Source organism: Piliocolobus tephrosceles, chromosome 9 (genome assembly GCF_002776525.5).
Source record: "Piliocolobus tephrosceles isolate RC106 chromosome 9, ASM277652v3, whole genome shotgun sequence".
NCBI lineage: Eukaryota > Metazoa > Chordata > Mammalia > Primates > Cercopithecidae > Piliocolobus > Piliocolobus tephrosceles.
In genome coordinates this window covers 16,821,350-16,837,050 of record NC_045442.1, presented here as the reverse complement: position 1 = coordinate 16,837,050, position 15,701 = coordinate 16,821,350, and the positions used below count along the sequence as shown (strand labels likewise).

Sequence of the window (15,701 nt, the reverse complement as noted above, 5' to 3'; positions counted from 1 at the left end):
AACTCCTGACCTTGCGATCCGCCTGCCTCGGCCTCCCAAAATGCTGGAATTACAAACGTGAGCCACCATGCCCAGCCAATTCTTTATATATGCTAGACCTATTTTCCTGTATTGTGTTGCCTGCCTTTAAATTGTATGATATGGAGTCATACCGATTTTTAAAATTTTTTGATGAAGTGAAATGTAGCAATCTGTTCTCTTAAGGCAGTGACTCTCAACCAGCAATTATTTTGCCCAGGGGACATTTGGCAAGTCTGGAGACATTTTTAGTGGTCTTGGCTTGGAAGAAGGGTTCTGATCGCATTTTGTAAGCAGGGATCAGAGCTGCTACTGAGCGTCCTGCAATCCACAGGGCGGCCCCCACAGCGGGGTAATCCAGCCCCTTGGGGGCTGGATTAGATCTTAATTTCTTATTTATTATATCTTAATTAATTATATCTTAATTTCGCCTGGTCTTTATATCAATAGTGTGATGCAGGGATCACATTTCTGTTGACTTTCCACATGGTGTTACAGGTTTGGAAGCTGCAGTGGGATTCTTAGTAATAGCTCCAACTAGTTCATTCATGTTTGAAGGAAAAGCAGTAAAGCACTTAGAGAAAGTTCAGTATCAAAAACCATCACTATGCTGTCGAAGTCACAAAGTTTAAGTCGTTAAATAATACGTAGTGTAGTGGAAAGAGCACAATCTTTGAAGCAAACAGATTTGGTTTCTATTTTGGCTCTGCACTTATTAGCTGCCACTTCGTGAGCCTCTTACATATCCTGTCAAAGCACTGGTTTTCTCATCTGTACAGTTTTTAAATGCTTGCCTTGGCCAAGTGTGGTAGCACATGCCTATAATCCCAGCACTTTTGGGAGGTGGAGGTGGAGAGGCCACGTGTTCAAGACCAGCCTGGCAACATAGCGAGACCTTGTCTCCACAAAAACTAGTCCAGTGTGGTGGCATGCGTCTGTGGTCTCAGCCACTTGGGAGGCGGAGGTGGGAGGATTGCTTGAGCCCAGGAGTTTGAGGCTGCAGTGAGTTCTGATCATGCCACTGCACCCCAGCCTGGGTGACAGAGGGAGATCCTGTCGCATTAAAAAAAAAAAAAAAAAAGTCTGCCTTGTATGGGAGGAACCCTGAACTGCTGGGCTCCTAATAAAGGGTGCCTATTTATAGCATAGTAATTGAATATAGAAAGATGTTTAATCCTTCCCAGTGATTACAGTGATAACAGATCATTCCCAACATTACCCCAATTCTTCTATTAAGTCTTAATTTTAATCTATTTTGAGAAAAAAATGCTGAAGAAATGGTATGTTTTCTCATGCAGGCCCCAACCCAAAGATGTCTGTAGATAACCTTAGCTAAAGCCACGGTCTTAAAACAGGAGATGATAGGAGTGGAACCAGGGTTACTGCAATCACCATGCTTTGTTTTGGTAATAAAGTGATAGCTCCTGATGACATCATTTGGCTGGTGGCATTGATTAGCAGATTACATCGTGCCAGATTTATTTTGGCATAACTCACTCTCCCTAGGAACTCCTCAGTAGACTAATTCTTACTAATGAAAGATTATATTTGTTTCAGTTTTTAGCCATTTTTAAATCCACTTAGTCTGAGAACAGCCATTCTAGAATACATTGCATTTTTTTATGATTAAAAAGGCTGCCAGCCTGGGCAACATAGTGAGACCCTGTCTCTACAAAAATATTTACCGAAAAAAAAAAAAAAATTAGCCAGGCATGGCGCTGTACACTTGTCGTTCAGTTACTCGGGAGCCTGAGGCAGAAGGATTGTTTGAGCTCAGGAAGTCGAGGCTGTAGACATGATTGTGCCACTGCACTCCAGCCTGTGTGACAGAGTGAGACCCTGTCTTTAAAACAAAGAGGGGTAGGGGTGGGGCTGGAGATTTTAACTTCCATTATTTAACAGCTTATTCTTATTACGGTAGAGAGAAAGATGTTACAGGTTGGTTTTTCCCCTGGTTATTTTTTGCCGTTGCAAGGCCCTATGCTAGGTGCAAAAGGGGATAAAAACATACTTCCTGTCCTCAGGCAGCTTAAAAGTCTCAATGAGGGCGCATAAAAAACATGAGAAATCCAATAATAATGCAAACCAAGACTGTTCTGTAATGTTTGCCGTTTTGAATTGGTGCCAGTAATCACTGAGATCGTCCCCTGATCACATCACATGACTTCCCTTTGCCCTTCTGTTCAGGGTCACTGTATGTGCATATACTTGAGTGTGAGCCATACTTATGCTTGACAATCATGCCTCAGCTTACAGAGCCAGTATACACTGAGCACGAAAGTGCATCCTTTAAAAGATTAGATCCTTGCAATAATATGCACCAATACGCCAAATGTGGGAATGCCTCTTTGGGAATTACGTTTGCTTTTAACCTCATGACACTACACCCACTAGATTCACCAGATTTCATTACCTTTGACTGTTTCAAATCAAAGTCAAAACCATCCTGCAGGAGAAAGTGTTTGCATCCTGAGAATATTCAAAACATTATGTTGGGTCTGTAAAAGCAAATCCCACAGCGGGGTTAAGCCCTAAGGGCAAGGAGGGGACTTTGTATCCTCCTGCAGAAAAAGGGTGCCTGCACACAGCGGAAGTTCATGATATACGTGTGAATAACACATTATTGATATGCATAGAAATGCATGAATCTGTATACACACCCCATATATGTGACTGGGGGCAGAGGGTAAGGATGAACTAGAGGAAACACATTCCTGAATTTCAGAAATAGTTTGTGGCATATAAAGTAGGGAGTGGCTGGAATTGTCCCTATGTGCATGAGTGTGTGTGTGCGTGTGTGTGCGCGCACGTGTGTGAGATTCAGCGTGGTTGGTCAGGTCTCAGAGCAGTAAGCTTTGCTTGCTGCCACAGCCATTCTAAAAATTTCAGGTGATGTATTTTTATCTTCTGCCCCACAGCCCTCTCCTCCAAAAGCAGAGACAAAAAAAGGGCATGATGGAAGCAAAAGAGGTCAAGTAAGTCTATATATTGTTTACCATCCTTCCATATGACACTGTTTATAGATTTCCTGCCCTTTTTTATCTTCCATAGTCACTTTTTGCTCTAAGTCCAGGACTGAGGCAAATGGAAATCATACAGTGATGTTGTTGCTCCAGGCACCCCCAGAGCTGCAGTATCATGCTGCCCCTGCCTTCCGGCAACAGGCTGCTTGGCCATTGCTGGCAGCAGCGGTCTGGCCATCTGGAATCTCACAGGGTTAGGAAGCATTTATGGGAAATAGGGTTACACTGGACCCTATAGGGGAAGTGTTTGGGAAATCGAATCTCTCTGACAACTAGCTGAAGGCACACAAGATATTTTACATTTTATTATTAACAAAGAGAGAAAGAAGCAGCACAAAAAGATGGCTCTTCCTTCCATCTGGTCCCCCAAACACACTGAAGCATCATTTCTGATGAACCATTGCAGGAACTCTGATTTTGCCAGGAGAATGAGGCGAACGGTCCTCCTTGTCAAAACTGGCTGCGCTGGCTTCAGAAGCCTTGGGAGACCAGCGGAACTTGATCTGTCAGTCACCTTGGTGATTGTGAATGCTCTGATAGATGTATCTATTGTAGCCTAAACTTTCAACAATATAAATAGAACAGCCAATAAGAACTTTGAAGAGCATGCACATGGGTGAAGGTTGCTCACATCTGCAGTATTTGATTTGCTCTGTGAGTGAACAATCCTTGCCCCACCTTGATGTAGGTGAGAGTCGGCTGAAGTCAAAAGAAGAGGGGCTAGGAAAGAAAGGAGAAGACATGGCAGAGATAAAAAGAATGAAGTTTCTTTTCAAGATTAGAAGAGAGAAACATATGAACACATACAGCAGTAAGTAAAATACTGTTAACAGTTTGTACATGTTGGAATGAGCACAGCCGTCTAATATTAGGCCTTGCAAGAGGTGGAGATGGTAAACAAGCCACCAGTTCTCAGTGTTGTTCCTTCATTCCAGCAGGTGGTTCTCTGCATGCTGGGAAACTTAGACCAACATCAGCCCTCCCTGTAATCAGCTTTACTACTACTTTTTTTTTTTTAACCATTAGAAACAGTCTAGAGTATAGATTCCAGAGAAGCAGCCACACAAGAACTAGGGGTATAAACTCTGGTGCTAAACTGCCTGGATTAAAATCTGGTCCAAGTTACTTAACTCTGTAAAATGGAGATCATAGTAATACCTTCGTATGATGTGTAAGGAGTAAATGTATTTTACTTTATGTAATGTGCTTAGAACAGTACCTGGCATTTAGTAAGCACCAAATAAATGATGCTTTCATAGTTCAGAAGGCTCTATAACAAAACTCAATTGATGGACAAAAATTTCCTCAACTATTCCTTTGTTTGCCAAATAAAAGTTTCCTCTCATTGACATTAAAATAGTGCTATCACCAGTCAAAACAGAATACTCACTGCCAGGTTCATGTTTGTCGTTGAGTTTGGCGCAGACACACACACACCTTACCTTAAGCCCTCAGATTCATTGATATTGCTTCAATTTATAATTGCATAGTGGCAATTTATGGCGAGGGCACGTCAAGGCTGACTTTGCAATAGCTGTCTTTCCTTGGGGTTATGTGGGTCCTGAAATCCTCTTCCACTAAAATCCATCTTCAGTATTGCATCCTCTTAGCGGAAGTCTGCAGTCCTTTTAAAGTGGCCAAAGCCTGTAATCCCAGCACTTTGGTGAGTGTTGAGCACAAGACTTCAAGACCAGCCTGGGCAACACAGCGAGACCCTGTCTCTACAAAATATAAAAAAATTAGCCAGGTGTGGTGGCACATGCCTGTAGGCTCAGGTTCTCAGGAGGCTGAGAAAGGAGGATGACTTGAGCCTGGGGAAGTTGAGGCTGCAGAGCCACATTCAAGTCACTGCCCTCCAGCCTGGGTGACAGAGCAAGACACTATCCCAAAACAAATAAATAAATAAAGCTTTTCCTGAAGGAGGGTTAGGCTTTTAACAGCTGCATTTATCTGGAGGAAAACAGAACATAGGAAAGAGCAGGTTTGGAGGAAAAGGACTGGCAGAGCTAGAGACAGACAGGATGGACATTCACAGGGAGGGCCTGGAGATTCACCAACCGGGTGGTTGTGACTCAGGCTAGCCCCACGTACAAGGAACAGCAGCGTCAATAAAGAGAGAACACAGACACACTGAAGAGAGAAATGTGTGCTCCCAGGCTAAACTTGGAAACCTCAGAAGTAAGAAAATTACTCCCAGATACTGCAGGGGAATCTCATGCCCTAAATCATGTGAATCAATCCTAAGTAGAATTGAGAATCAAAGGACTGATCTTTGCAGAGCTGTATCTGATCATAAACCATGCCTATCACAGGAAGCACCAAGAACCTTAATGAGGTGTACTGACATGCATCATTGTCTCTTGATCTTGTAGCAGCAGATCACTGGCAAGATGTCCCACCTTGGTTGTTTAACCATTAACTGTGACACCATAGAACAGCCACTGCTTCTAATACAGGAAATCTGTGCAAACCTGGGGCTAGAACTGGGAACAAATCTGCATCTAGCTATCAACTGTGCTGGACATGAGCTGATGGACTACGTAAGTTTCCACTTCAGAACATTCACTTCCTATTGAGATCCATGATTTTTAAATTAGAACTCAGGGAAAAAGAGCTTATCTGAATATTGTCCAAACAGATCTTATTGTTTTTTATTAATATTGTGTGAAGGATTCAAATATAAATGGAACTGAGAAAATCAAATTAGCTAATGACCACAGAATAACACAACCATAAAAAATTTTAAATGTCATTATTATATATAGAAATTCTATAATAAAGATGAGTAAAATGAGTCACATTGCAATCCTGAAAGCTACTGAAAAATAATTTAACAAACTGCATTTGGTTGATAAATGCTGAATTTGTCGAGCCTGAAAAGTGGATGAGTTGTAACTTATGACATGATAGGCCCTTCTAGACATGTAGTTCTTAGAATTTATTGTGACTTTTTAAATATAAAACAATTTCCAAGTTATTGAAGTTTATGAAGAATATGTTGTTGTCCAACTAAACACATCACAGTGTTATCCACAGCCTGGGTTAGGAGGACAGAGCCTTAGTGATATGATGAGACTCCACCTGGGGATCACCCACCTGAAGAGAAAGATTCTAAAAAGAGAGTGGAAAACAGGTTCATTAAAAAACATCCTAGTCGGCCGGGCATGGTGGCTCATGCCTGTAATCCCAGCACTTTGGGAGACTGAGGTGGGTGGATCACCCGAGGTCAGGAGTTCAAGACCAGCCTGGCCAACATGGTGAAATCCCGTCTCTACAAAAAATGCAAAAAATTAGCTGGGTGTGGTGGTGGGTTTCTGTAATCACAGTTACTCGGGAGGCTGAGGTAAAAGAATCGCTTGAACCCAGGAGGTGGAGGCTGCAGTGAACCAAGATCGTGCCATTGCACTCCAGCCTAGACAACAAGAGTGAAACTCTGTCTCAAAACAAAACAAAAACAAGCAACATTCTAGTCTTCACTTCCTCAGGGTAATACAACAGCAATTTACCTTTAAACTTGGGAAACTGGTATGTTAGGAAAGTTACTAGTTTTCTGTCTTACACATATACTTCCTGATATAGTTTGACTGTGTCCCCATCCAAATCACATCTTGAATTGTAGCTCCCATAATTCCCATGTGTCATGGGAGGTAACTGAATCATGGGGGCAGGTCTTTCCCATACTATTCTCATGATAGTGAATAAGTCTCACTAGATCTGACGGTTTTATAAAGGGGAGTTCCCCTGTAAACACTCTCTTGCCTGCTGCCATGTAAGACATGACTTTGCTCTTCCTTTACCTTCCACCATGATTGTGCGGCCTCCTCAGCCATGTGGAACTGTAAGTCAATTAAACCTCTTTCCTTTATAAATTACCCAGTCTCAGGTATGTCTTTATTAGCAGCATGAAAACAGACTAATACATTTCCCAATTTCAAATACACAAAAATGCTGAGTCTGCATTTTATGAAATGCCCAGCATATTGCCAAGCATTTATGGTGACTTGGTAATTTATGTCAAATTCAGGGGACTTGACCAAATAGCATTCTGCTTTAACTGTGATTTTTAACTTTACAAAGGACATTTTGAACACTACATAAGAACCCTCAATTTTGGCTGACTTCTAAAAGTTCTTTTACTTTTCTAAAGAAACTAAGCACATAAAAGAATATTTAAAGTAATTTCCTTTTCTTCACATAATGATTGGTTCCTAGGCATACCATTAAGAAAAATAATTGCATGTTTTCATCAGCAACGTATACCAGGAACTATGAATATACTGACTGCTAGTGCTAACTAGAATGGGCATTTATTGCTTATATTCAGTAAAATGTATTATTTTGATATCAGATAATTCTTACAATATTGTTAGTTCAAAATCATTAGCGTTTCCTCACTGACAAGATAGGGTTTTTTAAGCTTTGCATTATAGAAGTTAAAAGTTCTTGCTGCTTTTGAAGATGAAAAAAGTATGAAATCCCTTCAGTTATGGTCTTAGGAAACTGCTTAATTCCAATGGAATCCATTCTATTATCAACAGCAGCAGGAAGGCATTAGCAAACCAAACAGCCACTCTGTTCCATTCCACCTCCCTCCTGGTGCCCAAATATCCCAGGTGCCATCCCTGAACACAGACTTAAAAGGAAGGGTGCTTTGTTTTGCAGAAAGGCTATTCTAGATCCTTCAGCCCTGTTTACTTCTATACTTAATGACTTAGGGGCTTCCCAGACTTCAAATGAATGTTGTACTAGAATTCTACCTTCAGGACAATATTGTTACTACTAGAAGGTACATGCTACCTAAGAAAGAAATGCCTCACATAAATCACATTACTTTTCACACTGGTTGTTAGTGTATCAAAAGCCTAGCCTTGCTTTCAAGCTTTAGAATATTTACGGTAAAGGAAACAAGTTATTCATTCAATGTCAGCTAAAAGATGGTAGGGTCTAGTGAGTGAGCAGGTTAGCATTGCTATTCTGCTTGTTTTGTGAATTTATGTTATTGTCCATCTACCCAGGCAGCCAAGTCTAACAGATTATTCCCCTCCTACTCTGTAATTCTTGGTGTTTTGTGTAGGAGGCTCCATCTGAAGTCTGTGGGAAGAACCCTAGAGGGCATCAAAAGGAATGGTGACTTGATTTCCCAGGTTAATATTTAAGATATTTAAAGTAGAATGGACAGATTTCTCAGGTCAGTGTGACCTGAAAAGAACCTGTTTGCAACCTCTTATATAAAATGAACAAAAAGGAATCTGAACCACTTCTTTGGGATTTGATGAATTCATTGTTTATCCCTTATTTTAATATTTTCCTGACACATATCAGAGTAAAGGAAAGTATGAAGTGATCATGGGCACATACAAAAATGCAGCGGAGATGGTTGACCTGTATGTGGATCTGATCAACAAGTACCCTTCAATTATTGCCTTAATTGATCCTTTCAGGAAGGAGGTAAGCACCTTACCTTTCATATTTTATAACATACTTTATATGCCATAAGATAGGCAGGACTCACCTTTTATATTTTATAACAAAACAGAGAATAAAATCTCATTCTTTTGGATCTCTGTCATTCAAAACGTGTTTTAATTTGGTCTGGGGCTGAGTTGCTTTATTTCAGCATTTATGAGAAAAGGCACTTACTAAGCAAATGAATAGAAAAAACACAATTACCTAGGAGTGTGCCTGTCTGGGGAATGAAACACGCTATTCGCAAGCCCTTCAGGGGTACCTGTATGTTTACAAGCGGCCTAACAGATGGAAGCTGCTCCTGCTGTGCAAGCTGGAGCTTCAGTAGGTTAATCATATATCATTTTCATGTGCTCAGGGAAACAGGACTTCTATAAGACCAAGTATTTTTCAACCTAAATCCAGTCACTATATATGCATAAAAGTAACAAAGCCATTTTTTCTTTTGAGACAGGGTCTCACTCTTGTCACCTAGGCTGGAGTGCAGTGGCACGATCTTGGCTCACTGCAACCTCTGTCTTCTGGGCTCAAGTGACTCGCCTGCCTCAGCCTCCCAAGTAGCTGGGACTATAGGCGTGCACCACCACACCCAGCTAATTTTTGGTATTTTTAGTAGAAACAAGGTTTCGCCATGTTGCCCAGGCTGGTCTCCAACTCCTGAGCTCAGGCGATCCGCCGACCTTGGACTCCCAAAGTGCTAGGATTACAGGCATGAGCCACTGTGCCTGGCCTGCAAAGCCATATTTTTATTTTTATTTTTTATTTATTTATTTATTTTTTGAGGCGGAGTCTCGCTCTGTCGCCCGGACTGGAGTGCAGTGGCCGGATCTCAGCTCACTGCAAGCTCTGCCTCCCGGGTTTATGCCATTCTCCTGCCTCAGCCTCCGGAGTAGCTGGGACTACAGGCGCCCGCCACCTCGCCCGGCTAGTTTTTGTATTTTTAGTAGAGACGGGGTTTCACCATGTTAGCCAGGATGGTCTCGATCTCCTGACCTCGTGATCCGCCCATCTCGGCCTCCCAAAGTGCTGGGATTACAGGCTTGAGCCACCGCGCCCGGCCATATTTTTAAAGTGTTTGAAATATTGAGGTTTTATGATCTATTAAAACTCATGCATTTGACAAAGGCTTATGTGACCATCTTTCCTCCAACCAACTTACACTCCAAAATTTAAATTCTTGATTTTACAAATTTGAGAACCATCAGATAGATTGGACAGATATATTGAACCGGTATCTTCTTTGACATAACACAACTATTTCGATTTGGAGGACAATATAAATGCTGGTCCTCATGTGGAGTCCCAGGGTCTCAGTCCCATCCTCCCTTTCACAGCCTCCATTCCACTCCAGCACACACAGAATGCACTGGCTGAGCCTAATCTTAGCTCTTTAACCTTGCCATACCAGCCCTGTGATGACTGTCCTGGGGCTCTGGTCATACTTTCTTTTTTTTTAAGACAGGGTCTTGCTCTGTCACCCAGGCTGGAGTGCAGTGGCTTGATCACAGCTCACTGCAGCCTTGACCTTCCAGGCTCAAGCCATCTTCCCACCTCACCCTCTCAAGTAGCTGGGACTACGAGGCACACCACCACACCCAGCTAGTTTTTGTATTTTTTGTAGAGATGGGGTCTCGCCACATCGTCCAGGCTGGTCTCATACTCCTAGACTCAAGCGATCCTCCTGCCTCAGCCTCCCACAGTGCTGGTAGTACAGACATGAGCCACTGCACCCAACCTTGACCACAGCTTTTTTCATGTGATAGGATGAACCTGTGTGGTCTAATGCAGTAAGTTGAAATCTGGTACAAAAGCTAGGATGACTCTGTGTGTGTGTGTGTGTGTGTGTGTGTGTGTGTGTACATGTGTATAATTTTAAAATAAGCATTTCATTTCCTATGATGGTCTCACCAATAAAAATAAGGGTGTTGAGAAGGGACTAGAGCCCTTGCGGGGTTTCTTTTTCCATTTTCTGTTTATCAGAAATATCAGAAAAATCCATCCAATCTTTAGCAGCATTATAGATGAGAGTGGATGGGAATAGCCGGGGTCTGAAGAACTCTAAAATCCACATAAGAAATAGCATTTAGTGTATTAACATTTTATTCACGAAACCTTTAAGCTCAAATGTAATCGCTATTAGTTTCTGTTTCACAAAGCTTCTTGGTTTGTGTGGCTGTGGTACAGGGATCATTCAGGAACAAAAGTAAAAGAAAATTGTTTTGTGCATCTCAGGGAAAATGTGTGAGTTTGAGTATGTGCTCTATTATTCCTGTTGTTTTGTAATTATGTTCAATGCATTATAATGATCGATTCTTAAATATTTACCCAGGACTCTGAACAGTGGGACAGCATCTATCATGCACTTGGTTCCAGGTGTTACATAATTGCAGGAACTGCATCCAAAAGCATTTCTAAACTTCTAGAGCAAGGAAACATCAGCATCCCCAAATCCAATGGGCTGATCATAAAACACACAAACCAAACTACAATGTCTGACTTGGTGGAAATAACCAATCTGATTGACAGTGAGTAAAAGTATACATCTGAAAGACTCGTAATGACTTGGTTATATAAGAAACCAAAAATACACAGCATATCAAAGTTACTAAAAAGCATGGAAGAAATCTTGGAAGAAAAGAAAGTCCAACCATTTGTGAGAGATTTAGTGCTGGAACACAAAATGCAGCTTACTGACTCACTTCACAATGTTCCACTAACAGCCCAAGTCCAAGCTCATCCCCTTTACTGAGGGCTACCAGAGGTATGACCAAGGCCACTGCCCTGTCAGCTTGACAGTGGGGATAGCCTTTCTGCCTGTAACAGGAGGACTAATGGCTGATTTCTTATGAAAGGGCATAGCCTTCAGCACATTTACCAATTTGCTTTAGGCTCTGAGCTTGGGCTACAGAAAATCTTTAAATTTACAGAAACCTGGCCGGATGCGGTGGCTCATGCCTGTAATCCCAGCACTTCGGGGTGGCTGAGGCCAGCAGATCACGGGGTCTGGAGATCGAGACCATCCTGGCTAACACGATGAAACCCTGTCTCTACTAAAAATACAAAAAATTAGCCGGGCGTGGTGGCAGGTGCCTGTAGTCCCAGCTACTCGGGAGGCTGAGGCAGGAGAATGGCGTGAACCCAGGAGGCTGAGCTTGCAGGGAGCTGAGATCGTGCCACTGCACTCCAGCCTGGGCGACAGAGAGAGACTCTGTCTCAAAAAAATAATAATAATAAAATAAATAAATAAATTTACAGAAACCCATAGAGGTACCCCAACTCTTACTGCTAAAGAACAGATCTCAAATCCTGAATCATGCACTGTGGAACACCTGGGTACCATCTGCACTAGCCAGGCTTCCGGCTACAATGCAGTGTTTAAGCTAAGAAAAATAGCTCACCATTAACAAAGCCAAGGCACCAAGCACAGCCAAGGAACAACAGGGGCAGAACATGTGTAGCCTGCATCACGTTACTGCAGTATTGTAAATTTCCTCCTATCATTTACTACCACTTTATGCTCTAGATTCTAGATAAGGAGTCAACATCTTAACAGGGACCATAGCCCTTTCTTCCACATAGGCATGGCTCAAGGACATAGTAAGGATGTAGGAATTACTTAATTGAAAATAAACTTAGCTACTTATAATATATCCAGACACCAGTCGGCCATTTTAATTTGCATTACTTGGGGAAATCTAGGAGGGATCAGAATTTGGAATCAGATCACCCACTGCAGGGAATGGTCTACTTGAGCAGTTTGGAAAACAGGCAACAAGATCAGATTAGAAGCAATTTTCTGTCAGTACAGAGACCGGAGGCAAGGGTAGGTTCACTACTAACACGCAGCACAAGGAAGCTTGGCAAGGCAGTGGGGCATCAGGGAAGCCTCGGGAAGCAGAACCTGAGTCATCAAGTTGGGATTCAGGGACAGGATCCCAGCAATGGGGATCAGGGGATGACAGGTGAAAAGCAGGGCTCTAGTGTTGGTGCCAGAGGAGAGCAGCTTTATTTAAGACCAATGGATCAGGCATTTGCGAACTGGACATAATCCTTACAGCATCCCTGTGAAGTAGACACTATCATTTCCACTTTATTGATAAGAAAACAAGACTTGGAGAGATTAGGTAAGTTTCCCATGACACTATAGTCATCTCACTTGCCCACAACTCTTGACCACGTCAGTGTTTAAACATGCTGTTCCTTTGGACCAGAATGCTTTGCTCTGACATACTTGACTCTGCATCCTTCAGGTCTTGGCTAAAATGAAATGTCTTCAGCCACTCTTGCCTACCCCTATCCCTAACTGGTTCTGTTCTGAGTCTACCTCCTAGCATCCTATATATCCTCTTTGTAATACTGACTACAATGACTTGTACAACTATCTAATGACTGGGGTCTCCCACTAGACTACAAACTGAGTTAATGGGCGTCTTGTACACTTATGCAGAGGGCACGAAACAAATACCATGAGTGGGTCGCAGGAACTAGACAGAAAGCTGGTCTCAGAGCTGGAGCAGAACTCAGAGCCAGACTGGCAGCCAGGGGTCTGGGTTGGTGCCAGAGGATGGAAGAAGATGCTCATGCAGGGCTGGCCTGTGGGTGGTAGATGATAGATAGGAGGCAATGCAAACACTGTCGCTGCAGGAAGAGCCCTGGCTGGCACTCTTCACAGACTGGCACATTTCAAAGGGTTTTGAGACCCTCAAATGATTACTACCAACACTACTCTTCTAGTAAACATTCAGAATGGCAGTCCTTTGAATAAAATTCTACACAATGACAGGAGAAAGCCATTATGTAGGCACAACAACTCCACGTTGCTTTTACCATATTTCAGACTCAAAGATGCACATTTTTCTACATTGAACATTTAAAAAATTGAATCGTGTCTTATAGCTGTGGTCTCAGAAATGTGTCCATCTAATTTGAGCATCCCCCTACCCCCTTTTAGTGGTAAAAAATAATAGTACATCTTACAAATCATGTATCTTAATTTTTTTTTCTTTTTTTTTTTTTGAGACAGTCTCTCTCTGTTGCCCAGAGCTGGAGTGCAGTGGTACAGTCTCAGCTCACTGCAAGCTCTGCCTCTCGGGTTCACTCCATTCTCCTGCCTCAGCCTAAGTAGCTGGGACTACAGGCGCAGGCCACCACGCCTGGCTAATTTTTTGTATTTTTAGTAGAGATGGGGTTTCACCGTGTTAGCCAGGATAGTCTCGATCTCCTCACCTCATGATCCGCCCACCTTGGCCTCCCAAAGTGCTGGGATTACAGGCGTGAACCACCGTGCCCAGCCATCATGTATCTTAATTTTAATGAAACACGGTATTCATTTAGTATTTACAGCATCTAAGCTACTGAAAGTTGGGAGTAAACAAATAAAAGCAGGGCAATAAAAATGCAAATGTTAAAATCCTAGGTGGGCAAATAATTGGCTCTTCACAGGAGAGTTTTAAATCTGAGAAATTTTTAATTTTGATCCCAGAGGCCCACATGTATGCTAACTTTCTACACCGTATAAAACTGAAAGAAATTCCTCTTCCAGGTAAGAAGCACATCACAGTCTTTGGAAGTACAGAAGGAGAATCATCTGATGACAGCCTTGTCGATTTGGTAAGTGCTGAATGCTGGTCAACTGCCAAACACTGCTTTTATCACGAATTGGTATTTCAGAGAAATGCAGTCTTTGGTGGAGAAAGTCATGTAACCTTTTATGAATAGACTTGCTTCCTCCTAGACAGCTACCTTTTGCAAAGAGCTAATCTTTGGACTTTTAAAAAGAAGAAAAATTGAAGTCCAGGGAAAATGATGAGCACACTTAAATGACTGGGGTGTGCACCTGCAATCTTTCCTCCTAAAATGAAGTGAGAAAGGCCAGAATGTTCTTAGATAAAATCAGCATGCCTACATGACTAGTGAAGTGCCTGATGGATAGTCAGTCACATCATCTGTTTGCCTTTCAGCACTCTCAGCTTGTAGGCCACTGTGCTTATGTAAAGATAAAAAACTAATAAGGGAAAAACCAAAACAGCACGCCGTGACAGTTTCCTTTCTCCTTAAAGAATTGTTTGTCGTTTAGCAAGACATGACTCCTCCATCTAAAATGAGCTCCCGCCCCCCTCTTTCAGGCTGTTGGGCTTGGTGTCCGGTTTATCAAGTTGGGGGGTCTTTCCCGTGGTGAACGAGTGACTAAATACAACCGCCTTCTCACTATAGAGGAAGAACTTGTCCAGAATGGAACACTGGGTATGCGCTGCTTTCTTGCTTTGTTTTCACTTAGCCATGAATAAGAGAACAAAGATTGGAAGAGGGGGAATAGAAGTCCCTCTGCAGGAGGGCAGGGGAATCCAAAGACCATACATAAGTGCTGACAAAACTAGGATGGCACTTGCCACAATGTATATTGTTGTCCTAATGGATCATCTGTTTACCTGAATGTTTAAAACTCTCGCCCTTTTTCTTGATGAATAGGCTGCACGATGCTCTTCAATAGAATTAATTGATCGGAATTTCCAAGCCTACCTTTTGTTATGGTCCAAATTATACTTAAGGTTTCCCTGCATAGCCCATGAAAGTTAAAGGCAGACGCTTTCCTGGGGGTTCTTGGAAACAAATCATTTTACTTAAAAACAAGTAGGCAGTGTGTTAATTTTAACATACCTTGGAAAGGTTAAGGTCTCAAGAGAAATAAATCAGTCATTTAATGAAATCAAATCTTTGTAAATCTGCATGGTTAGAAGCACCTTGTACACTGGGTAACTGGAGAGAAACACACCAAATATGCATTTTTATTTTCTTATATTACTGATAGTGATGGCCAAAAGGAGGCATATAGCATGCAGTGGCATTTAAAGAGACCAACAGAAACTGTGATTATAAACGTCATGTTTAACTACATGTGTAGCGGTCTTGAAATGCATCCTAGCATTCAGAAAATAAATAATTGGGAGACTATTTCTGAGTCACATAAGGGCAGTCAAAAGTTAGTCTGTGTTTACTGTGTAGTAGAAGGGCTAGTTTTTTTCAAATAGGTAAAATTAGACTGTTCCACATATCTGATTATTTTTCCTGGCATCCTGACTTGTGGGGGCCTTAGCTTCCCTGAATGACTGATCCCAGTTCCAGCCAGACGTTACCACGAGGGAAACAGCTGCTGCAGGGCACCAAAAAGGATACTGGTGACCACAGGCTCCACCC

The 15,701-nt window shown here is 42.2% G+C and overlaps 1 protein-coding gene across 1 annotated transcript in view; it reads left to right on the top strand.

The window, feature by feature from the left end:
- Positions 1-15,701, top strand: part of ENO4 (enolase 4) — a 33,045-nt gene that overhangs the window by 16,066 nt on the left and 1,278 nt on the right. The window contains exons 8-13 of the mRNA XM_023224302.2: positions 2,937-2,993; positions 5,414-5,581; positions 8,364-8,489; positions 10,837-11,032; positions 14,050-14,117; positions 14,633-14,750. Of these exons, the coding sequence (XP_023080070.1) occupies positions 2,937-2,993; positions 5,414-5,581; positions 8,364-8,489; positions 10,837-11,032; positions 14,050-14,117; positions 14,633-14,750 (733 nt within the window). The remainder of the gene's footprint in view (positions 1-2,936; positions 2,994-5,413; positions 5,582-8,363; positions 8,490-10,836; positions 11,033-14,049; positions 14,118-14,632; positions 14,751-15,701) is intronic.